At 43.2% G+C, this 26,718-nt stretch overlaps 1 protein-coding gene across 1 annotated transcript in view; it reads left to right on the top strand.

Moving 5' to 3' along the window:
• The window catches only part of cpne7 (copine VII), a 224,295-nt gene extending 199,650 nt beyond the window's left edge, over window positions 1–24,645 (top strand). Inside the window, exons 10-15 of the mRNA XM_070896982.1 lie at window positions 2,284–2,417; window positions 11,462–11,516; window positions 16,911–16,962; window positions 19,314–19,447; window positions 20,786–21,022; window positions 24,463–24,645. Coding sequence (XP_070753083.1) covers window positions 2,284–2,417; window positions 11,462–11,516; window positions 16,911–16,962; window positions 19,314–19,447; window positions 20,786–21,022; window positions 24,463–24,600 — 750 coding nt within the window. The 3' untranslated portion in view covers window positions 24,601–24,645. The remainder of the gene's footprint in view (window positions 1–2,283; window positions 2,418–11,461; window positions 11,517–16,910; window positions 16,963–19,313; window positions 19,448–20,785; window positions 21,023–24,462) is intronic.
• Window positions 24,646–26,718: the final 2,073 nt, after the last annotated feature.

The raw sequence follows: 26,718 nt of genomic DNA, 5'->3' as shown, positions 1-26,718 counted from the left end.
CTCGCCGCTCTTCAGCTGACAGCCAGCCTCTCAATCTGGCTGGCTGTGAGACAAAAATGTTAATCAGGTCCTGCTGTTAAATTTGGCAGGGCCTGAGGGAAACCCAGTCTTCCGGGTTTCCCAACCTCAAACCAGCCCCCCACTCCCTCCCCGCCTCCGAGTTAATATCCAGCTCATTGTACCTCTGGGAAATTTTAGATATCATCCTCCATAGTTTGCAATATGGGGTTCCCAATGGGGATTCTACTGTTATTATCTACCTCTTGGAGGAAGCGGAGGAGTTAGAAGCTCATTTAATCAGGCATCACCAGAGCAGAGCCAGACCCTGCCACTCCTACTCTGTCAATGGGATATATAGACCTTTGCACTCCTGTTTAAATATTTCCGTAGGGCTCTATCTCTGGAGGCTGCCATTCAACCTGGAGGCACTGGAGGATCTCTGCTCCTTGTTACAGTCAGAACTCCAGGCTGATTCAAGGACGTTGCACATAGCTGAGGAGAAGTTTGCAGCCAGTATTCTCTCTAAATTGCCTTTGTTGTGCGGAGCCTGTTTATTTCAATGTGCAGTCCCTTTCAATTCTTGTGCATGCGCGGGATTCCAAATGGAAAAGCTTGTGAGCGGTCTGCGCAGTACTTTCAGCGCTGCCACGCACAGCTTAACGGGAACATTGGTTCAAGCACCAAGCTTTTATGTGATAGGCTGATGCTAAGGAGTCACTGAAGCCTTCTACATAAGTCCATTTACTGTGTATGGTTGCATCAAGTATGTCACTAATATCCAATTTGCCAGGGCTACCCAATTTATCAAATTTGACAGCGGCCCTAAGCACATGAATGAATGGACTACAAATGGCTGGAGGATTTCAGGAAACTTGCCAGTTCCTGGGGCAATCGACTCTGTTCATGTGGCGATACGATCCCCAACTGACAACCCTCAACATTACATCAACAGAAAGGAATTTCACTCGCTCAACGTTCAAGTGATACCAATTCCTTCACACGAATGCTGAGTGCTCTGGGAGCTGCCGCCATGTTTTTATCCTCAGCCACTTGAGTATTCTTGCTTATTTTCAAAATCAGGAACAAGTGAGCGCCCACGGGAAACGAAGGCTCCTACACGGACAACACTGCTGCACCCCTTCAGTGATGCCACATCAGAACCAGAATTTGAATAAACTATAGGAATGTTGAAGGAATGCTTGGATATGGCAGGGAAAGCTACAGTATGACGCTATCGGTGTTTCAAGAATTGTGGGAGCCTGCTTTGTCCCATACAATTTTACTCTCCAGAAAGGCTTAGAGGTAAACATCCCGGAGGAGGAGGAGGGAGAGGCAGATGTTGACACTGTTGAAGCAGATCAGGCACAGGAAGACAAAGCACCAGGAGCACAAACAGAAGCAGCAAGAGAACAGCCAAGGAAGCTCATTTGAAGCATCTTCACTGAATCATAATCCAGTCCTGTCGCAACACATTTCAATCACGGAGCAGCACCATATTAGAACCACCTGTCTTTTCCGAAGTCAGAAGTTTCCTTCTTGTGTCTAGCAGTGACAGAAATAAAATTTATGCCAACCCATTACATTCCCGACCGTGGCCATAGAATCCGGTGATCATTCTGTTGTGCCACCAAGGTAATGATGCACCTCCTGGCCCCATACAGATCTTCCTACCTACTACCAGTCCCTCCTTGTCCTGGTATTGCCTCCCCTGCCCACTGTATAGACCTACCTCCACCACCCTCTTCCAATCGGCAAGTTGCCAATCAGTGCTCGCTCACTGCTGGCAGCTTGCTGAAAGCATTCAGATGAGGCCTGGCTATGAAAATGGTTCAAGCTTTCTGCTGGTGAGTGGATGCTGGATCATTCCACACACTGCCCAATGTGCAGATTTTCTGTTAAAATCGCCCCCATAGTGTCATGCAGAAAAAGCAACTGGAAATTATCAGGAGATTTTACTTAATAATTATGGACCAGTAAAGGGCTTAAATTATATGAAATTTTAATCCGATAATTGAGTTTTCCAATTCTGTGTAATCTGTAGATCTCTATGCACTTTCAATTGTAGCTTTCTGTTTTTGTCAGTATTTGCTTCAGTGTGTCCTTTCCTTTCAACAACGGATTCATGTCAAAGCTTTCTGCTGCAGTAGCTTTGGAAGGGTGCTATTATTTTTGACATATTTTGCGGGTTTTATTTAGAAAATTGTACATCACTATGAGCTTCAAAAGAAATGTAGCATCCAGAGCCTAGTGCTGTTAATAATGAATTACCACCTTCTATTTTAGGTAGCCGTTGACTTCACAGCTTCGAATGGAGACCCACGAAACAGCTGTTCCTTGCATTACATCAATCCCTACCAGCCCAACGAGTATCTGAAAGCACTGATCTCAGTAGGTGAGATCTGTCAAGACTACGACAGGTACTGTTAACCATCCACTAGAAAACAACCTCACCTCAGTCTAGCAGCCGGTTAGTTGTAATGGTGCTCATTAAATGGTGTTGACATTTTTAATAAAGAGAAGCAACCCTTTTCATTTCCTGGGTGATTTGTAGGCTTTTATTTAAGTTCTAAATAAAGCATAAACACTTACGTTGCACCTTGTTTGAATTTCTGTACTACTTGCTCCCATTATGTTTTTTGTCCCAATTTTGCATTGCTGGGCAAAGAATTACTGACAAAGCAGTTTGGCCACTTAACAGAATAGAAAAGTAAAACTTCAATTGAGAAAAACCTACAAAATCCCTGGCATTTAAAAAAAACTGAACGGGAATTATTGGAACGTCTGGATTTGGCCACAATTGGTATTTTGTCTATCGAGGTGAATTATAATTCTGAAGCAATTGGACTAGATTCAATGTTTTGTCCCTTCATAGACAATAGCCAGTTCGAGCCCATGTATAAATTCTAGATGAGTACTATTTAGTCTGGATCAGATGAAATTAGGCTTTTCAAATATTAGCTTATGAATGCTTAACATGTTTTCACGAAGTTCCTTTGTCTGCTATCTTAACAGAGGTTGTTTATTTTAAATGGAGTGGCTCCTCCTTTAAAATATGGGACAGATGAATTTTACATACAATACTTTTCAAAGAGTTCACTTTCAAGGCACTCATTTGCCCCCATGATGGATAATCCTTTTTGTCACCGCTGACCTCATACACTGTCACCAATAATTGCTGATCTCCTACTCTTCCTCTTGAGAGGCTGACAATGTCCCTTTTAAGCAAATGAGTTCCTAGGATGTTGGACTACTTTCATTTTTAGATTTCAAACACAGCTAATGGCGTCCATTAGGTGCTCAGTTCTCCTCAGTAATAGATGATTGCAGTGACAGCATACTCAGTGCAAAATCCATATTAAAATTTAAAAAAAGAAATTCATTAGAATTGATAAAACATAAATGAGTAAAACCTTCAGGCTGGAGATGACTAATATTTCGAGGGACAAGTCCAACAAGGTATAATTTTACTCTCTGAGCATGTTTGGGTGAGTTTCATGGGTGGAACTTTCAACTTCAGTGGGGGGGGGGGGGGGATGGGTGGTGTAGGATCGGCCACCCGTTATACACTCTGTCCAATTTTCCCCTTCCATTGAAGTTTAACACTCCGCCCAAGTTGAATGTTCCGCCCATACCTTACAGTGCAGTTGCAGTTACATTCGGACCAATTATAGTCCTCATTAATCAGGCAAAGCTAGAGCTCAGTGTTCAGCACCTGCCTACCTTTCGTGACAATATTTTCTCCTAAAGACATTGGCCATTGTCTCACAGAGGGACATGGAGAATAGGGATACAATGGGAAATACAGAATAGGCAGTGACAGCTTATGAAAAATAAACCATTAATAGGGCACAGCTCAGTGCCAGGAGCAAGTGGTAGAGCTGTTGGTGAGTTACAACTGGCGTAACAAGTTATTTTATCACAGTGCCCTTCATATTCATACAGTGCATGTTATGTGCTTTGTGTCATCGTTCTGCAACAGCTGCTTCACAAGTTTATGGTTCCTGTCAGCAGACGATTCAAACGGGACCCCAGATTAATGGATTTTTTTCTGTTGAATAAGACATACTGGGGAAAGAGAAATCATCAATCACAGATTGAGGTGCAGAATTGGGCAAATGTAGGCAGCACACTAATGGGAGCGGAAGATTGAGTATAAGTGAAATTTATACGGGTGGGGACAATTAAAAATGAGTGTCAAATTAGGTGATAAAAATGATGAAAGCGCCTCAAACCATTAGCAGACGTTGCCAACACTGAAGGAGCAGGGGTTTAAGAGGGAACCAGAAAAATGAAGGGAAAGGAAACGTAAGGTGCAGACATGAGTCTGCAGATAAAGTGGAGGTGATGCTATATGAGGTGGTTGTGATGAGGGTTGTGCTCTGTGCCACTCTGCCACCATCCCCATAAGTTCTCATTGCAGCATGGAGGCAGGCCCGAGGTTGTAGCTGCACTGCATAGTCAGACGCTGTGCAGGATCCTGGTGTACTTTAACAGCAGGGTTCCTCATAGCAGGTGACACTGCTCTGCAACCATGCTGTCTGTGAATGTAAATCGGGTGATTTATTCCCACAGTTTCCACTTAGTGTCTGACCCCTTGCGAATGCCTGGGGACATTTTGCTGCATAAAAACAGCCATACAAGTGCAGGTTCTTTGTTTTCCGCGCTTCAGATATTTAAAGTGTGATGTGCACACTGTGTGACACCTGCTATATACAAGCCTTATGTTGCTGATTATAGATGCGCTCTAATTAAGATTTAATTCCATGAATCCTTTCATCTGGCATACATCAGCCTTGGGTTTGAACAAAATGGTCTCCGGGTTATATTTAGGCAGTAGTATTTCATAGCCATGCAACATTTCAGGAGTGAAGTCGATACAGTTCAACTAAGAATTTTTACCAAAACGGCAGTTATCAATAATTAACAGATACAATCAGTCAGAGACAATATCCCAACACCTGGAACTCAGTGCCATTCTGAGAGATTAGCCACAGGTAAGTTAAGATTGACAATATTTTCTAACATACATACTCAAAATCTGAACAGTAAGCAAAAGGATGGAAACAAGCTAATGATACTGTCCATAATAAACTGTGTAGTCTAATTATGTTTCCTCCTGAGCAGAATCACACTGTAAATTCTTCAGTTTAATGAGCTACATTGAACAAAAATGTTTAAAGCTGCAGTGTTCTATATAACAAAAGAAAATACGTTTTTTTTAAACGCAGATGGAAGTTTATTAATTATACTGATAAAAACCACAGTGGGTTACAGAAATATGTCACAGACATTTTAGGACAAAAGTGGGTCAGTTGGCCCATTGCGACTGCCTAGTATGAGACAGAACTTGTGTGAACAAAGGTTTAAAATGATTTCACTATTTGTTTGCAAAACCAAGGAAAAGGAGAGCAAATCCTGTCTGCTGCTCTTTATCCAGTTCTCAAAGCTTTCACCCCATCTACACACACAGGCAGTAGTTTCAGTGAACTAACAGCAGGACTGTCAGTGCCTCACTGTGATATGCTGCACATCAAAAATCTGCAAGCGAGGTATTAGCGGCTGAAATTAAATCAGTGCTCGCAGCAATGAAATAAAGTAGAAAAAGGGATTTCTTCTGCAACCTGGCAATTGAATTTTGTACCAGCTGATGGAGGTCAAATTGTACCATTTAGTTTATATTATGTCATCGAATATGATCTGGGGATAGGGCAGGACAGTGGAATTGATGTAGAAGTTCTGCCATGATTTTATTGAATGGCGGAGCAGGCCTACTCCTGCTCCTATTTCTTATGTTCTTACAAGATACATAACCATAATGAAAGCTAAAACAAGCTCAGGGTAGACAGGATAACAGGAGAGAATTGGCTTCATGTACTACATTAGATGTGTGCCTCTTTAATGTGCTATTTACTTCCAGTATGTCTTTCAAGTATCCCAATGATTCCCACATACCTAGACTTCCTGAAATTTCCTCTGAGCTGCTCCCACTTCAATGCCATAATTTCACCGGAAATATGGCAGAAACGGGATTTCCGGAGCAGTTCCAGTGAAGTTATGGTGAAGGTGGAAGAGAAGGATTAGTTGAGCAGATTGATAGCTGTAAAAGTATTGTGGCGAATTGAACAATTAGCCCATGACCAAAAGTAAGCTACTGTTTTCAAAAATGTCCACGGTTAAAACAGTCCTCCCAGGCTTTGTTAAAAGTAACCATTAAAATTAAATAGCTTAATATTTTCTGCTTTCCAAGATATATAAAGAACCATGAAAGAAAATCAGCATTTAAACTAGTGCCAGTTATAACAAAGCGGGTCCTGGATTATGTGCATTACGTTTCGCTCCTTTGTCGGCCCTATTGTGGAAGGACTCTTGCTCAAGTGAAGTCGTTAGGTAGCTGACATTGTAAAAGTTACTCAGACATATAGGCAGCTATCGTCCATTAAACATTGGAAGAAAGTATTTAAATATAGATACAGACAAATGGATAGGGGCAAGTTTGGTAAGAAGCCCATTCATAATTCAGTAGGACAAGAATTTAGGATGTGAGACTACTCAAGATTAATAAATCAAACCTTGTGCGAGTCTTCTCACATCTTATTAGAAATCTATGTCTGAATGTTGTTTCAGCAAAGCATTGGATGTGCAGGGATGATGCAAAGTGCCACCCATGTTCGGCCATAAAATGTTACACTTGCAGGGATGAACCTACTGGTGCAGAATTTGTAACTCTGAGGTTTTTAATTACTTGTTTTAATTCTTAATTGGATACAAGCACCTTCGCTCACCCATTTGTACTCCTTGCAAGTTGTCCACTAAGTAATGCAGGGTACGGCTCAGATTGCCGCATTGGCCACTGCCAATATAATCTTTGGAGACTGGAGCCTTTCACCCCACGGGGCTACGTATTGTTACTCCGTGCAGTGCCATTGAGCACTTTTGTTTAGGTTACATGTTGTTCTAAAAGTTGAATGGTTTAGCCAAAATGTTATAACAGTAAATCTTTTGTAAATTTTTCTGCCAGTTTTCTCCCCTCGACTCTTCCCCTGGTGGCATTGTTTATTTGCTGGGGCTTGGGCCTGTGGGCACTAGCCACCTTTTGGTGCCCTGCTTAAGTGGACAATATTAATGTGTGAGCCTTGGCTGTGAATGTTGGTAGGCAATCCCCAGTAGCCAGGGGCAGGAACCGTGGCCATTTTATTTTCTTCCACAAGCCAAGGCCACTGAGGTAAACTGTACTATCTCTGTTCTGGCAGAAATCAGCTAACTGAATGCAGATTTAGTGACGCATGAGGAATCATTCTGCTCTTTGTGACTTAGCCACTTACTGGATAAACCTGCTGAGAAACCACGGAAGACATAGAAGTACATTTAACATCTATTTATGAAAAATGCTCCCTTAAATACATGCACTTTTTAGTAAATGGGAACAGGATAAAGAAAGTGGTATTAAGATTTTATTCCAACTACACAAATCTCAAATTTGAATCTTAATCATGACATCAGCATTTGATTGTATCCAAGTTTTGTTATATACATTAGTAAACATTAGGACCCAACCTTTCTCCTTTACAGACTGACACAAAGGGATTTTCAAATGCCACATGCAGAAAATTCACACTGACCGTGAATTCTTATTCCCCTGGTAAATGGCAACTTTTTACTGGATTGCTGATATGCTTGTTATTATATATACGAGAACTCCACGAGGCTGCGTACTGTGAGCTAAACTTAGTGTGATCTTAGTCTTCTTTATTACAACTCCAGAGTGCCTAAACAACATGGCAGCCAACCTTTTTTACTGCACACGTGTGTGCAGGTGACCATTAGGACTCCAACAGTTGCGCCCTCTGGTGGCAAGTATTACATAGTTGTATACATAACACTTGTCTGACCTTTATGTTGCATAGAAAGAATGTTTGCAGAATGGAATTCTGAATTCAGAGTTCTAAAACCTGTTGTTATCTCCAACCCATTTATTAGTTATTGTTAGCAGGCAGCTTTCATGAGTAATGAAACACTCATTGTTTTAAATGTTTTCACAGATTAGAGTGCTGCCAGTGAAGTTGTATTCTGGAGGTTGTGGTAAGGCAGTGCTGCTATAGATTAGTCAGTGTCGACATACGCATTGTCTGAATCACACAAATGGTACTCATGATACGGAAAATCCTAGGCAAATCATGTGATGAATAAAGCCAGTCACACTCAGCAGTAATGAAAACTGGCTGAATGAACTGACAAAAATACCAGCACAGATGGAGAGTAGCGAAGGCTATAATTCTCAGCTTTGTTTGAAAACAGCCCTTTTGAATTTAAAAAAAAACAGATTTTGTTATTTTCCATTTTCTGCTACTACCAAACAAAGCTCAGAATTATAGCCTTCGCTACTCTCCACCTGTGCTGGTATTTTTGTCAGTTCATTCAGCCAGTTTTCATTACTGCTGAGTGTGACTGGCTTTATTCGCCAGTGAACTAATATAGAGCAACAACAGAACATTGCGATGCAATCTTTAGTTTCCATTAGCCAAGTCTTTGGAGATTTGAAGCCTCCAGATGGAAGGAATTACATTATCTGGGTTGAAGACTCACCTTGCATCTTTGAGATCTGATTTGGATTTGAGCTTGGACTGATGAGATGAGCACCCCTCTCTTTCAGACAGCTGTAAGAGTCTTAACCAAAATAACTTTGGGCAGTCTTGGTCCAGTTGCCAGTGGTCATGAGTTTACAATGAAAAAGCAGCACACATTTTGGCACTGACTCGGCAATCCCACTTGAAGAGGCTCTGCTATGGAAAACTGAAATGCCTTACTAGTATTAGAAAATTAGCTTTTTGAGGCTGGAGCAGTGCAGAGAGAATTTTACTCTGCATTTAACTTGTGATGTACCTGACCTGGGATCTCCTGGTGGTTCAGTGAGTTTATCCAGTGAGTTCCTGATATTGCAGGTTTGATCCTGGATCTGCACTAAGTTAGCTGATCACAGCTTGGGATAGAGGTAAAGGAATCTTTGGGTTCAGGAAGAGAAAATCATTGGGATGTTAGCTACTGGTAGCTATCCAGCATCCTTTCCTGCGGGATGTCATATGAGGAATGTTGGGAGCTGCTGTGATGCCCCTCCAGTCAAATAGCCTGCTATCACTGGCAAGATTCACACATGACGAATGACCACTTCACCGAGGAATCAGAGGGTCTCTGGTGCCTGTGAAACCAGCATAGAGCCAATGCTTTCAGAAAAGGTGGGAGCAGGATAAAAATTGGAGGAGAGAAAAAATATTTGGAAAGGAAAATCGACAGGATGTAGAACAGGCGGCCCATAGGTGCGGAAGCAATGTTCCATTTCCCTAGCATTGACATACTTCTCCTTGATCAGACAACAGGTCCCACAAATGATGCTGCATTCTATTTTGCGATTTATCATTTTACATAATGATAACAATTGGCCAGTTCCATTGTATTTTTGACTGCTATTGATTGCATCTGTAAATTATGCATTTGTAGTAAACTAACATTGCTGCTAGGTGTGCAATATTCCCTCGTTTTTGAGTACCAACAGGAAGTTACTGGTAGGCCTCTGGAATGGATCAAGCTGATAAATGTGGGAATAAAACTAAAATTGTTTGATACCAACACTGCCACTTTTCTGTGGTATTGCTACTAGGGACCAACGGACATGATGAGGCATACTGGAAGCTGCAGTGAAGTGTTGCGGCACATTGAAACAAAGAGTGATTCTGCAGAGCAGTTGGAGGCCACTTTGATTCCTGGCTCCACTGCAAGTTTCTGATTTCAACCACATTGCTGTGTGGAAGCAATGGGCAGAAGTTAAGTGCATCCCCCCAGGAGGGATGGAAACCGAAGGCAACTGCAGCTCTGGGATGTTCTTACATTCCTCTTGGCAGCTAGTTCAGAAGAATGTTCTTGGAGGCCTGTGAACAGGTTCTCTGAACATGCTCTCAGTGGTAGGAGTGTGTAATTTGGAGAGAGCAAGAATACAGGGGAAGAAACAAATATGAGACATATACCAGTTGAAAATTATTTTATTATTCAAGAGCCTGTGGACATAACTTGAAACTGCAGTTGTTTTAAAAATTAAAACCTATAATAAACATTTCAAACAAGTGACAAACAAAAGAAAAACATACTTCTATTTTGTGTGGTGCACTTGTATAGTTGTCGGCTGACATGTTTGAGCCTAAAACCAACGGGGTTGATTTTTTAACCCTACATCTGTCAGGTAGGCAGTTAAAACCGACCCAGTGACTTGCCTGTTGATCACTTGCCTGGATCCCGATATCTTTGATTTTAACCTGGTCTTCCAGTGGGGTCCATCTTTAAATATGTTAATCAGAGTCTGGTACATCATCGAAATATGACCTCTATTTTAACACTGATCTGAGTGGGGAAACCACTGCGGCTGTCCCGTCAAGTGATCTCTAGTCAGAAGAGGATTGGAAACACAAGATGTCAATCAACAAACGTTTATAACTTTCCCTTCGAGGTGGGCGACTGGGTGACGTCATCAGGACCCAGGTCGCTGCTCGGAGTGTGGGCAGGAGCATCGGCGGGGCCCTGGTACAGCAGAGGAGCATGGAAGGTCGTGGCGGACTTGCGATGAGTGATCGGAGCGGAGGAGTGATGAGGGATCGTGACTGAGATTTGGTGGGTGATCGGGACGGAGGTTCGGCGAATGTTTGGTGCGGAGGCGCGGCGGGAGATTGTGGCGGAGGTGCGGCGAGTGTTTGTGATGGAGGATTGGTGCGAGATCATGGTGGAGGTGCGGCGAATGAGGTTACAGGGCCCAGAAGAGGCGAGAGCCCAGGGGCAGCACGGGCCAGTCCACACTGTGATATATGTGCGCACGAGGTCCGTGCAGCAGAGCAGGTCTCCAGTCATCCTGGTTAATCCTTGCCACTGGGTAAAGGCCTAGCTCTGTCAAACCCGTGTGGTGGCTGATGTTCAACGGTCACCACACGTTAAAAAAATCCATGCACAGGCATCTTCCACCCCCTCAATTGGAGTTCAGGACTGGAACATTGGGTCCTTCATTGAAACATCTGTGAACTCATGTGGAAGCAAGTCATCCTCGTTTGAGGGACCACCTATGATGATGATGATAACTTTCCTTTGTGGGGCCAGGAAGAGCAGGCAGGCGGCCGAGGGCCCAAAGTTCCACACCTGCTTCCCAGCAAGTCAGCCGGCGATAGGTTAATGAGTTATAATTGCCGTGGTCTCCTTCTGATGAAGTTGGGTGGGAATCTAACTGAAACCAGCGTGTTCCTGTCAGAAACCCGTTAGCAGTTAAAATCCCCCCCCAATATGATGCTAAGCTGGACAAAATGAATGTAAAGACTTGCTTGTCCTCTCCTGATATTAAAGCAACAACTTATCAAATTGGTAAGATCTTTGGTGAAATTGCATTTAATTTGATAACACCATTGTTATTATGTTTCAATTTAACTCTTTTTAGTGACAAGAAGTTTTCTGCCTTAGGATTCGGAGCGAGAATTCCTCCTAATTATGTGGTGAGTAATTTTTGCTGCCTTTCAGAAACAATATAGCGTTTCACGGAGTTGTGTTGTTCAGTGTGCCCCGCCCTGTCCCAGTTTCTTTCCTTTTGCTCCACTTTTATCTGTTGTGTCTGTGTTCCTTTTTGTTCCATAAATGTCTCTGATTTTCTTTTGTCGAACAAGTTTTGAACCAAGTCCTCGCTGAGAGCTGACTTGTTTCAGTTCAACGCTACTTCCCATTCATGGTGCCTTCTGTCTGCTCCCTGCTCAGCTCCTCTGCTGATTCACATACATTCTCAAGACTCAAATCTGTCTTGCTCTAAGCTGTAACTCAATCTGCTCCATCTGCCTCTTTCTCCTTCTTCTCTTTCCAAATCTACTGTTGGCAATGACTCTATTGAGATACTTTGAAAATATTTGGCAGTCTCTAATTTGTGAAGTAATATTTTACATTAAATTCTGTTTGTTTATACATTTTGGGCAAAATTCTCTCCCACTGTTAGGAATCGAAGGAGATCAAATCTTTCTATGTTGCATGTTCCAGGTAATTTATTTATGTATGCCCTTTGCATTCTGATCATTGTTGCAGTAAAACGCATTTAATCCAGTGCTTGTTCAGTACTGCCTTCACGCTGTACATTTTTTTCTCCTGATTTCTATCTTACCAGTGAAATAAATGTGTAGATGCAACTTTTCTTTTCCGAACAGACTCTTTGTGGAAAAGGTATATATTTAAAAGTACCATTTTACGCCATTGCAGTTGAACAACATGTTTTTGTACCATTTACATTTCCACTTATTTGTAAAAAACTTCTCTTTAATGTGAACCTTTCTGTCTGACTCTATACCAATCCTTTATATGTGTGCAGCATCCCAGTTTCCATATTTAATTCCCATAACTTAACTCTGTGTGTGTTTCTGTGATACGATGACAGATAGACGGACAGGCAATGTGAATAGAAAAGGAAAGATCTGCGACTACTGGTGTGCCGGAATTTGCTCTTCCTGCATCCCTATGTACTTGATTTGCATTTATTAAAATGAGGACCAGTGGAGCCCTGAATTTCCTGCAGTTACACTTTCAATTCATTCGAGGTAAATTAGGATGGGAAATATAATATGCAGCTGTAGCTTGGATCAGCTGAGACAGCTTGAGCTTGAAGACTGCTGAAAGTTTGAGTAGTAATTACAGCACAATTACAGTTTTTCAGGTTTTTTTGTGGTTTTCGCCTGGATACTGGCCTTGTTTCTGGCTACTTGTGGGACTGTGAGATCACTGGGGTATTTTGCCCTTTGCCCTCACACCCCTCACAATGAGAGCTTCTCAAGTGCAGGTATGAGATTCCCAGGACATAGCTTTGTGTGTCATTATCCTGGAAGGAGAGGAGCAGGAGAGAATGTACATAAGGAGAATGAGGCAGTATTTGAGAAGATAGCGCCCTACAAGGTATTCATTACCATTCATCCCCCCCCCAAAAAAAAATGTGCAACACACGTCCTATGAAGACTTAGTGGGGAACTGTATACTAAAAGAGTGGGCTTCATCAAAGAGGCAATATACGATTTGTATCAGCCACTGCCTGGAACCTGCTGCCACCATCCCATTGCTGTGTCTATGATGGCCATGGCCTCACAATTTTATCACACTGCTCGTAGCTGCCTGAAATAACAATCAGTACAATATGAAGTTTGGGTATGTTTTCATCAAATGATTGATGCATCTTTCTCCAAAGTTGGTAATTCCTCCAATTTGGCGTAACAGCAAGATAGGGCCATCCAGCTGTTCCCAAGGTGACATAAATGGCACCACTGTTGCTTTGTGAGCTCTCATAAAACACTTCCTTAACTGCCTGAACAGAAATAGCCACCATTCATTCGATATCTAGCTTGTGTGTCTGCAGTTCTGCAGTGAAAGAGTTGGCACTTAGTTCCACTGCCAGCTCCTACCACATGGCATGTGGAACAGCTTTTTGCGGTTTCCTCCCATGGGCAGCCAGCAGTCTGTCTTTACTGCATCTCATCCAGGAGGATTTGTAAGCCATTTTCTGTAAGAATTTTGAGCCCTTCTTTGCCTCCTTCCAACATTCTTTGGGTGCTTCTGACCGACCTCCCACGACGTCATGTTCTAAATGTGGGACACGTTCGCGCATGATGCCATATACCCCTGACAGTGAACTCAGTCTGGCAAAATGTTCCCTACTCACATTCTATTCCCTCAGCCTGCTGGTGCAATCATCAGCCATTCCTGGCTTCATAAAGGCTGCACTGCTAATTTCCAAGAGCCCTCAGTTTAATACTTCCATATTGCACGGGATCTATGCTAATGAACTGCAAAAGGACATGCAAATGCAGCGCAGCTCACCATTGGCGGAAGCAAAATCCCGGCTGTAGGAGGCAACACCAGCGCAAAAGCCAGCGCTCCCTCTATTCCCTCTGCACTGTGATGCCAAACTCCAGTATTCCCACTGTAGTACTGCCAGACTCTAGTACCTCTCCATAATGCTGTTAACATTCAAGACCACCACCCCAGTTCTGCCAAACCCAAAGAGCAGCTCCTCAGTGCTACCAAAGTCTCCCCAGTGCTGCTACATCACACTCCTGCTTCCCAGTATGGCTCACTTCCAAAAGGTACCTCCAAATGGTATATCTTTTATACCAGATGTGGGCAGCTATTTGGATGGAGGGCCATTTAACAAGTTTTGGTGAGCTGTTGAGGGCCGCACACCAGTGCCCCCCTGATGTGTGCAACTGCACTGTCATGCAACAATCGCGACGTCCTGCGCAGGCCACTCACCAGCTCCATCTGCTGGATGAGAAACCGCATATGCACGATTGCACAGCAAATTTAAAAGGACCGCATGAAAAAAAAGAGGGAACATTGCGTAAACATACAAAATGCATAAACATAATTTCAGATTGTAATCAGATACTATCTTAAATACACAAAATGTATTGTAAAATAGTGAAGGAAATGATTCATCAATCGACTATATGTATTACTGAAAGTCTACGTGGTTCAAGTCTGCGGAGTCCCGGATGCGAGAGGCGTTCCCTTTTGAGTGTGTTGCGTAAGGGAGCCCAAGACGATTTCTTTCTTCGGCAAAACTAAAAAGCTGTCAGGATTCAGGGTGGGGCGAGTTCTGGGCTCGAAGAGTGGGAGAGTTCTGGGTTCGGAGAGTGGGAAGACTTCTGGGCTCAGAGAGTGGGGTGAGTTCTGGGCTCAGAGAGTGGGGTGAGTTCTGGGCTCGGAGAGTGGGATGAGTTCTGGGCTCGGAGAGTGGGATGAGTTCTGGGCTCGGAGAGTGGGATGAGTTCTGGGCTTGGAATGTGGGGTGAGTTCTGGGCTCGGAGTGTGAGAAGAGTTCTGGGCTCGGAGAGTGGGGCGAGTTCTAGGCTCGGAGAGTGGGGCGAGTTCTGGGCTCGGAGAGTGGGGCGAGTTCTGGGCTCGGAGAGTGGGGCGAGTTCTGGGCTTGGAGAGTGGGGCGAGTTCTGGGCTTGGAGAGTGGGGCGAGTTCTGGGCTCGGAGAGTGGGGCGAGTTCTGGGCTCGGAAAGTGGGGCGAGTTCTGGGCTCGGAGAGTGGGGTGAGTTCTGGGAGGGGAAAGACGCATTTCTAAGATAAACGAGAAGTAACGATATGCTTTGTGAATGGTCAGCCTTATTGTCTATAATTTTTAAAAAACAGCGCATTAAAGGGAAATCCTAACTTTCTCATTGGACAACTATTTTTCTCTATAAAATACAGCCTTCTGATTGAGACTCATTGGGCTAGAGCAGTCAGACCTTTACTCTGCTTTTCATTTGGAAATACTTGATGGGAGTTGTGAGGAGGATGCAAAGATGCTGCAAGGCGATTTAGATAGGTTGAGTGAGTGGGCAAACACATGACAGATGCAGTATAACGTGGATAAATGTGAAGTTATCCACTTTGGTAGGAAAAACATAAAGACAAAGTATTTATTTAAATGGTGATGGCTTGGGAAATGTCGATGTACAGAGGAACCTAGGTGTCCTTGTACACCAGTCATTGAAAGCAAACATGTAGGTGCAGCAAGCAGTTAGGAAGGCAAATAGTATGTTGGCCTTCATTGCAAGAGGATTTGAGTACAGGAGCAAGGATGTCTTACTACAGTTATACAGGGCCTTGGTGAGACCACACCTGGAGTATTGTGTGCAGTTTTGGTCTCCTTATCTAAGAAAGGATATACTTGTCATAGAGGGAGTGCAGCGAAGGTTCACCAGACTGATTCCTGGGATGGCAGGACTGTCGTATGAGGAGAGATTGGGTCGACTAGGGTCAACCCAGTCACTAGAGTTTAGAAGAATGAGAGGGAATCTCATTGAAACGTATACAATTCTGACTGGGTTGGATAGATTGGATGCGGGGAGGATGTTTCCCCCGGCTGGGAAGTCTAGAACAAGGGGTCACAGTCTCAGGATACGGGGTGGGAAGTTTAGGACTGAGATGAGGAGAAATTTTTTCACTCAGAGCGTGGTGAACCTGTGGAATTCTCTACCACAAAGGGCTGTGACGGCCAAGTCACTGAATATATTTAAGAGGGAGATAGATAGATTTCTAGAAACAAAAAACATCAAGGGGTATGGGGAAAAAGCGGGAATATGGTGTTGAGATAGAGGATCAGCCATGATCATATTGAATGGCGGTGCAGACTCGAAGGGCCGAATGGCCTACTACTGCTTCTATTTTCTATGTTTCTATGTTTCTATGTTTCTATGGCGATACAAGCGGCAAGAAAATGGAGAAATGTTCAGTTCTCTGGCACTGATAGCCTTTACCTTGGCTAGCACAACATTTACAAAAGAAAAATTAAAAATTGTATAATAATATAAAATTGATATTGAAAGAAGATACATTTTCCGGAACGTTCTGGACCTGAATTATTTGCAGTTACTGCTCGTTGTTTTGATGAGAGGTCGGATGGAAGAACGATAGCTTCTTTACAGAAACTTTGGGACTACAATATAAGTGGCGTCGATGTTTTTGCTCCTTCAAATTATTTTGTTGTTAGTACTGTAATAAAAGGCATTATTTGTTGTGGTTTTATAAACATTAACAGTCCACTGGCATGAATTATTGATAGACATACTTTGAAATTGGAATCGAAATTAAATTCAATATTAGCCAGATGCTGCCTGCTTATGCTGCCAGCAAATGTGATTTTTACTGCTGTGAATATAAAAGAAATACTTCACACACGAGACATTAATGGGTACAATAGCAAACACCGCATGTGTCATCCTCATGGTTTCTTTTTTAGTGCAGAATGAAATAGATAATGTAAAGTACAGCTTAGATCAGCCAGGAAAATAGAATATGGTCTCCTTGTGAACGGAAAAATGTATGTCATTTATATTTTAGATTCAATTTTGTGAATTATTTTCTTTTACAGGTTTCACATGATTTTGCCATAAATTTCAATTCTGAAGATGATGAATGTGAAGGTAAGCAGAAACCAGTTTCACTCAATTGAGGGTGCGGTTTTGCTGTCATTTTTGTGTCACTGTGACGTAGCTTACGCTGAACAGCAATGCAAAAGTGTCAGGATGACTGGGGTCAGATCCCAATCTGATGTTGAAGTCCTGCAGTGTAAGTCCTTCGAATGAGGCCCTCTCACACCACTTTACACTGGAGTATAACTCCAGTGTGTGCTGACCAGCTGAGCTTAAAACAATGCTCACAGATCTATGAACCTCATAATCTAAAGCGGCAATTCAAAAAAAAAATGTTTTTTGAACAGATGCTCCTGTCCACATTCTCAAAACATTCAGGGGGAGAAATTCACTATCACCCGGTCAGGGACTAACGATTTCAACCTTTTAAAAAATTCGCCGTTTGTGCTCCAAGAAGGAGGTGGAGCGCTAAATCAGGCATTCCACTTCCTTCCTGGAGCACAATTGGCAGCAGGCGGGGCGGTGAGTGGAGCAGTGCTGCCTGGTTGAAAGACTCCATCCCTCCCTTAAAGGGAAGGGCCATCGCTGCAGGTTCTGCAAAGGAAAAAAACAACATATGTGGACCATGACGGCAGCCGCAATCCCGCGCAATCAGCCCAGCACTCGTGCAGAGTTGCCCGGCTGATCGATCGCGGGCAGGATCCCACGAAAAAACCTGGAAGAAAAAAGATAATTTTTCTTTTGACTTACCTCGGCCACCTCGCCTTTAAGCATCGCCCCTGAAGCGGCCGGTCTCCTGATGCATGCCTCCTGCAGCCCAGCGCTGCAGCAGGGGACGAATGGCAATTTCAGGCCCGGGCCAATGCGCACAGCGATGACGTCACGATCTCCGGGCGAAGGAGATCGGGGCGCAATGCTGTAATGCCACCGTAAAACGCCCGCCAAATATGGCGGGGGAGTCGATATCATTGCTGCGCCCGGTCACAAAGCCATTTGTGTCCCGTTAGCGCCCCCGCTAATGGGAGGCACAAAGGCACCCAATTTCGCCCCCTCAGAATTCATCAGCTGTGAATTCTGCCAGCACTCTCATGGCCAAAAGTGCTCTTCCTGGCCAGGAGAGGAGGATCCAGCCAGGCAAAATAAATCAGATATTGCTGGTGCAGATTAAGTCTATCGGTACTGATCTCTGACTGATAGCACAGTATAAATCGCAGCCTGAAGCGCAAATGGTCTATATTGGCCAAATGACCAGTAACAGCTATCTCCAATGTTACTCAGGAAAGTTCGTCAGAAGCTACGCAGCCTCATGCCTACTGCAGGACATTTATTTCCCCAGGTGCTCAGTGCTAACTATATTAGTTGTCAAACAAAAAGTTACTAAGTTAGAATGAGTAATTGACTTAAAAATCTGAGTTTAAAGGCTCAATAAAGAAATGACTATCAGTTTACATGCATCTTCTTGTTTCATAGATTCCTTGTAAAAATGAACACAAAACAGCATTTCTGCCTCGGTAGAGTTTTAACATTTTATTAGTTTCCTAGCACAATTGAATCGTCATGCAACTAACCCTTGCAAACTCCTCAAATGAATATTCATGGTTCCTTATCAAAATTGGGTAGATATTTACACGCCCACTGTTGACACCCAACTCTACGACCTCCACCACTTATCTTGACCCCTCCACTGCTTCGGTGCTGTCGGGCTGCTTGTCCAACATCCAGGCTTGGATAAGTTGCAATTTTCTCCAGCTTAACATTGGCAACACCAATGCTGTTTTCATGAGCTCCACCACCAATTCCATTCCCCTCCCACTCCATCCCCCTCCTGTGCTACTATCTTAGGCTGAGGCAGATTAATCGCCACCTCAGTATTCTAATCGACTCTGAGTTGAGCTTCCGAGCCCTTATTTTCCTTATCGCAGTGTCTGCCTACTTCTCATTGTTTCCCACCTCCATCCATACCTCAGTCCATCTAATGCTGAAACCCTCATCTGTGCCATTGGATCAATCTGCTGTGTGATACTATGTCAAAAGCTTTGCTAAAGACTAAATCTATATTATCCGCCATTGTCACTAAGTCTGTTAATTGCTCAAAGAAGTACAATGACTTCCCAAATCACACCCCAATGTGCAATGCGCTAAAAATGCAATTTATTTCAGCAGCCAATGAATGCCATCTGTCCAGAACAGTCACAAAATAAGTTCAGCATTAGCACAAATAATATATAATCTGTTTCTGTGTGTGATATACTAGTTTTTACCTCTGGAATACTGGCTGTGTAGCGATGGACAGTATAAATCTCTGGCTTTTGTATATTATGCTCATGCTTTCTGAACATTGTTTTATATCATTGAATATATACATGAGAGCAACTTCTAACTGAACTCTGTCTTTGTTTAAGGAATACAGGGAATTGTTGAGTCATATCAGAACTGCCTACCCAAAATCCAACTCTATGGCCCAACGAATGTGTCCCCAATTATAGGCAAAGTGGCTAAGGTGGCTGCCGAGGAGGAGAAGACAAAAGAAGCATCTGTATGTATAATCTTACGAAAACCCCAGAAATCACAGAAACACATAAGGGATGGAGCTAGCAATTTGAAATCTGTACACAAACTAGTTGATCTTTTAGTCCCTCCAACACCTGCCTAGTTTCGCTGGAACACAGGTGCAGACCGATATGTTATTTCAGACTGTTTAACTGGATCAGTGGGTTAATGCACCATGTTGTGTGCTAAGGAACCATATCAATCAGGAAGGCCCCAGGTTTGATTTCTGGCCTGTGCTACATTGTTATCTAAGCTGGGATAATGGGTTCAACATCCCTAGGCCAGCAACAAAAAAATCAGTTAGGATTCCTGCGGCTAACAGCCATCCCATGATCTCTGCTGGTTTGTTAGGTAAGCAAACGACTGAGCTCGGCTGTGAAGCTCCCATGAATGATTAATCTACTTTTTCATTTATATTTATTAGTTCCTGGGATGCGGCATTGCTGGCAAGGCCAGCATTTATTGTCCATCCCTCATTGCCCTTGAGAAGGTGGTGGTGAGCCCCCTTCTTGAACCACTGCAGTCCGTGTGGTGAAGGGACTCCCACAGTGCTGTTAGGGAGGGAGTTCCAGGATTTTGACCCAGTGATGATGAAGGAACGGCGATATACTTCCAAGTCAGAACGGTGGGTGACTTGGAGGTAATGGTGTTCCCATGCGCCACCTGCCCTTGTCCTTCTAGGTGGTAGAGGTTGTGGGTTTGGGAGGTGCTGTCAAAGAAGCCTTGGTGAGTTGCTGCAGTGCATTTTATAGCTGGTGCACACTGCAGCCACGGTGCGGCAGTGGTGGAGGGAGTGAATGTTGAAGGTGATGGATAGGGTACCAATCAAGTGGGCTGCTTTGTCCTGGATGGTGTCGAGCTTCTTGAGTGTTCTTGGAGCCGCACTCATCCAGGTAAGTGGAGAGTGTTCCATTACACTTCTGACTTGTGCCTTGTAGATGGTGGAAAGACTTTGGGGAGTCAGGAATCATGCTGCAGAATACCCAGCCTCTGACCTGCTCTTGTAGCCGCAGTATTTACTGAGCCACAAACTTCTGGCTCAGAGGCAAGAGTGCTCTCACTGAGCCGAGGCTGACACCTTGCTTTCAGCAACCATGAAAGAATGACCACTTGAAGAGAGGTACCCAATGCAGCCGTACCCCATCAGAAGTTGATGCCGCCAGTAGTTTCTGAGGCAATAGTAATGCTGAGGCAGTTCAGTCATACTATACCTCTGTTGCTGTAAAACCAGAAAAGTAACATGATGGTAAATAAATTCAATTTGCTTCAAGGTTTTATATTGGTACCGTTCAGTTCTGATTGTACCTTAATTTTGTCTTTACAGCAATACTTTATCCTGCTGATCCTAACAGATGGTGTTGTCACTGACATGGCAGATACAAGGGAGGCAATAGTCCGAGCATCATATCTACCAATGTCCATCATCATTGTTGGTGTGGGAAATGCGGATTTTACAGATATGCAGATACTGGATGGTGATGATGGGGTGTTACGATCTCCAAAGGGGGAACCTGTGTTACGAGACATTGTTCAGTTTGTCCCCTTCCGTGAATTTAAAAACGTAAGGACTAAAGTATATTTGAATTATGCTACCGATTACAGTGCATAAGATTGCCTTCTGTTCGATTTATGCTTTTGAAGCCAGAATGATAAAAAAAAATACTCACTTCAAATTGAAGAAAAATATGACAAATGTTCTCACACAATCAAAAATGGGGTGGGGTGGGGAGGGGGGAGAATGCTTCAACACCTTTTAGGAATTCACTTCCCTGTTTTGTTCAGTTCTTAATTGGATTTTATTTTCCATTCATTTTCTGCAGTTTATATTTGGTATTATTAAGATAATATCAAAGAGCTGTCTTTTATATACAACATTAACTTGCATTTATATAGCATCTTTAATATAGTAAAACATCCCAAGGCGCTTGACAGGAGGGGTGTCACACCGAGCCACATAAGGAGCTATTGGGGCAAATCACTGAAAGCTTGGTCAAAGTAGTGTCTTAAAGGAGGACCAAGAGGTAGAGAGGCAGAGGTGTTTAGGAAGGGAATTCCAGAATGAGTATTGACAGCTGAAGGCACAGCCACTAATGGTGGAGCAATTAAAATTGGGGATGCACAAGCGGGCAAAATTGGAGGAGAGTAGGTATCTTGGAGGGTTGTACGGAGGAGTTTACAGAGATAGGGAGAGGTGAGGCCATGGAGGGATTTGATATAACTTCCCAATTCTCCAAGTTTCCATGAAAAGATGAGCCATTACAATGAATTCTATGCATCTTTATGTTAACACTGTAGGCTATAAATGACTGTTACTATGTTATGATAAGAACATTTCATACATTAGTAACAAATTCCTAACTCAACAAAGATGGCAGAGAAAAGAATTCAGAGAAAGATGATAAAGATGGTTTTAGATTTCGGCCATTGATCTAGGAAGTTAAATCTATTTTCATTGGAAAAATGTTTGCACGGCATATTATCCAAGTTTTTAAAATAATAAAGGGAATTGATAACAATGATATAAAGAGGTATTTTATTCAAAATCATGATAGGAGATCAAAGATCATGATTGTAAGCTAAAGAAGACAGTTAAACCTAAGGAGTAACTTGTTCATGCACAGTTTTTAGTCTATGACATAGGCCACAGTCTTGCAGAGTAAATAGTGACTCAGATGAATCATTCAAAAGAAAAAAGAAAGACTTGCATTTATATAGCGCTTTTCACGACCACCGGACATCTCAAAAGCGTTTTACAGCCAATGAAGTACTTTTGGAGTATAGTCACTGTTGTAATGTGGGAAACACGGCAGCCAACTTGCGCACAACAAGCTCCCACAAACAGCAATGTGATAATGAGCAGATAATCTGTTTTGGTTATGTTGTTTGAGGGATAAATATTGGCCAGGACAAAAAAAGGAAGTGAGCTGCTTCCTGATTCAGTAAAAGAACATGGATATGAAGTTGGTATTGGAGGATAATGAAGGTGACTTGGATGGCATGGTGAACTGGATAGGCTGAGGATAAGATAGACTGAGAATAAAACGTCTTCCTTTTGTGGAACTTTTCCTCCTGGGCTCTTTGCTCTACCTGGACTCGCAACCCAAAGGTTGGAATTTAAAATTCATGGGAAGCTGTGAAATTGAATTCAATTAATCTTGTCATTTATGGGCTAGCACCAGAAAATGACCATGAAATCTATTGATTGTTGTAAAACCCCAATTGGTTCACTAATGTCCTTGCAATAAATACCACCTTGCCGGTTTTGCCCACATCTCAAGAACAAATATAATAAAGTCCTCTACCAATGCCACTTTCAAGCCAGGCATTCAAAGGTGAACGAGAGGCATGAGGAGGACTCACTTCCTGATTTTTGCCATTTCTTGTGAGAAAATGGCCCTTAAAAATAGGGGTGGGTTTGGAGAGTGGGGTTGGTTAAATTATGAAAAATGGGATTCCCAACCTGATCCTGCCTCCAACCCGCCCACTTCCGGTTTTAACGGAGGCGGGATGGGGAGGGGGGACCCACCCACTCCCAGGGGGTGGAACGTTAACTTAAATATTATAATGAGGCTGGAAACCCCTTTTTTCACTTCCATTTTGAATTTAACGGCATGTAAACAGGTTTCACACAGTTAGTGAAACCTGGCAGTTAAAGCGAGGCAGGGTCTGCAGTATCCAGGAGGTAAGTGGCTTTATATCTACCACCTGGATCCAGGGTCCCTGCCTAACTCACCTCCCACGATTGGAGATCCCACCATGAAGCCTCCGATCACCTCCCCAGGCCTCCGATCCCCGCCATCAGGTCCCCCAGCCCTTGCCCCACCAATGATGCTGAGGCCGGCCACAGTCCTCTGGTGGCCATCCCCGATCCTCTCTTTTCTCCTCCCCGCCAATCTCTTTCTTGACTCCACCAGCACCAGCTTTCTCAACTCCACCCCTGCAGTTGATTTGTCACGCTGATTGTCCGACATCCAGTACTGGATGAGCAGCAATGTCCTCCAACTAAATATTGGAAAGACCAAAAGATACTGTCTTCAATCCCCGCCACAAACTCTTTCCTTGCCACCGACTCCATCCCTCTCCCTAGCGACTGTCTGAGGCTGAACAAGACCACTCACAATGTTGCCGTTCTATTTGACCCTCAGGTGAGCATCCAACCTCATCTGCTCCATGACCAAGATCACCTACTTCCACCTCCATAGCATCACCATTCTCCGCCCCTGCCTCAGCTTATTTACTGCTGAAACCCTCATGCATGCATTTGTTACCTCTAGACTTGACAATTCCAAAGTTCTCCTGGCCAGCTTCCCACCTTGCACCCTCTATGAACTTGAGCTGCTGCCCATATCTTAAATTGCACCAAGTCCTGTTCTTCCATTGCCCTTGTTCTTCCATTGCCCCTGTGCTTGTTGACTTGCATTGGCTCCCGATCCGGCAAAGCCTTAATTTTAAAATTCTCATCCTTGTTTTCAAATTCTTCCATGATGTCACCACTCTCTGTAACTTCCTCCAGCCGTACAACCCCTTGAGATCTCAGCGCTACTCCAATTCTGGCCTCTTGTGCATCCCCAATTTGAATTGGCCCGCCATTGGTGACCGTGCCTTCAGCACCGAGGCCCCATGCTCTGGAATTCACTATTTAAACCTCTCCGTCTCTCTACATTGCCTCCTTTAAGATGCTCCTTAAAACCTACCTATTCGATCAAGCTGTCCGAATATCTCTTTATGCGGCTTGGTGTCAAATATTGTTTGATAATGCTCCTGTGAAGCGTCTTGGGATGTTTAATTGCATTAAAGGCGCTATATAAATGCCAGCTATTGTTGTTTGTGAACGAGCAATGAGTGAGACACCCGTGGAGATGATCTTTAAAGCTTGAATTAATTTCCTTTGTTTTAACTGTACTGCTCTTTAATCTTTGTAAGTTGCTAGATACAAAAGTACAATAAATTGAAGCAAGAAAGAAGTTGGTTTCTCCATTAATGTTCTTTTCTGTGTTCCAGGCTTCTCCAGCAGCTTTGGCCAAATGTGTCTTAGCTGAGGTCCCAAAGCAAGTTGTGGAATATTACAGTTACAAGGCTATTCCTCCAAAATGCCCAACTCTGGATTCCTCTGAGTCAGCATGCACAACGCCTGAATAAATTGACTGACCTTTACAAGTGGAAGTCTCTGCAGAGAGAATGACATGACAGTGCAAAAATAATATTCTCGTTATGTATCTGGTTTTCTACATACATTTTAAGATTTTAAAAAGTCATTCTGCAATTTTCATAGCTCTAGTAAATAAATTGCAACATCCATAGCAATGATCAACAACAGCAAAATGTCTTGATGCTGAGAGATGGAATTGGGCAATAGTCTGCCAATATCCAGATACATCATATAGCTCCAGTGCTTTTCTGAATTGATGGGACATGTATAATTTATCTGGAGTGAATAAAGCTGTAAATGCAAAATGGATTTAGGAACAGGATGCTTTACCATCCAGAGCAATAGACACATGCTTTCTATGCACAACTCCCTCAAAAATCAATGAAAGCCGCTGCAGAAAGCAAATCACATGGCATATGCTGCAGTTTCTGCATTCTTGGCTTCATAGTTAATCTGTGAAATTTGGTTGTAGATTTAAGGCCATCTATTTAAGAAATGTTTTCCATATATACAATGGAAAGTTTTTTTGCAGAATTTTGCAATATCTTTTTTTTGCTTGTATTTTAGAAAAAGAAATGCTGCATTAATTAGTATGCATCACACTAAAATCGGAGGGAGAAACAGTTTTGGATGGAAATCATGATAGAAAAAATGGAAAACTGCTATTTTGGGCCAAGGACACTATAAGAAAAAGTATATAGTAGTATAAGTTGAATGGCTCAGTGATACAATGCATTTGTTCTACCACCTGGAGTGGCATGAAGTAGCTGGAGATTGGTTGACACTTGTGATTAACCCCAGGAAGTTCCTGATTTTAGCCGTGTCAGAGTGTACACTCTATCCACATCCCAGGGAGGGAAGGATCGGTGGATGCTCTCAAACATTTCATAGCAGCCAACACAATAATAGCAAAAATAAAAACAGAAAATGTTGGAAATACTCAGCAGGTCAGGCAGCGTCTGTGGAGAGAGAAACAATCAGAACTGGAAAAAGTTAGAGCTGTAACAGGTTTTGAGCAAGTGCAGAGGCTGGGAAAGGGGGTAGTGGGGAAAGAACAAATGGAAAAGTCTGTGATAGGATGGAAGGGAAGAGAGAGTAAATGACAAAACATATGATTGTACAAAGCAAAAGGAGATGGTAAGAAACAAAAGATGGGACTAGAAGAGGTGTAAATGGGAATAGCAGAATCAACAGCTGCCATCTGAAAAAATGGAGGCAATGGTTATGATCTGAAATTGTTGAACTTTATGTTGAGTTCAGAAGGCTGTAAAGTGCCTAATCAAAAGATGAGGTGCTTTTCCTCGAGCTTCCATTGAGCTTCATTGGAACAGTGTAGGAGGCCAAGGATGGAGAGGTCAGAATGAGAGTCGAGCAGAGAATTAAAGTGGCAGGTGACTGGAAGCTGTGGCTCACACTTGCGAACTGAATGGAGGTGTTCCGCAATGCGAATACCCAATTTGCGCTTGGTCTCCCCAATGTAGAAAAGACCACAGCGAATATAGTACACTAAATTGAAAGAAGTACAAGTACAAGCAGTTTCACCTGGAAGGAGTGTTTGGAGTCCTGGATGGTGGGAAGGGAGAAAGTAAAAGGGCAGGTGTTGCATGGGAAGGTGCTGTGGGAAGGGAAGTGGGTGTTGGGGAAGATTGAGGAGTGGACTAGGGTGTCGCCGAGGGAACGGTCCCTTTGCAATGCTGAAAGGGGAGGGGAGGAGAAGATGTGTCTGGTGGTGTAACGTCCTGTCCCCTCAGTACAGATTCACACGAGGCATGAAGTCAAGGTCACTCTGGACCTGCACCTTTATTTCACAGCTCTGGAATGCTGCACTTGCCTGAGACCTGTCCTTATATACCTGTCTCTTGCAAGTGCACCCCTGGTGGTAAGGTATGCTGGTGGTTACAGGTCATATCTTACTACAGTCATGTATAGCATGTTAGGATACAGTTATATATAATAATGTAAGATACATGACATCACCCTCCCCCAAGGTCTTATTGTCTTTATAGGTTCAGTCTCTCAGATGGTCTACGTTCTCGCGTGGAGCGTCTGAGTTGTGGTTCAGTTGTTTGCCTTGGTGTCTGTTTTTCTTTGGGTGTGGTTGCTGGTAT

This window comes from Pristiophorus japonicus, chromosome 13 (genome assembly GCF_044704955.1).
Source record: "Pristiophorus japonicus isolate sPriJap1 chromosome 13, sPriJap1.hap1, whole genome shotgun sequence".
In the NCBI taxonomy this organism is placed as follows: Eukaryota; Metazoa; Chordata; class Chondrichthyes; family Pristiophoridae; genus Pristiophorus; species Pristiophorus japonicus.
The sequence above is the reverse complement of the archived record's forward strand: the minus strand, read 5'-3'. Positions and strand labels throughout refer to the sequence as shown.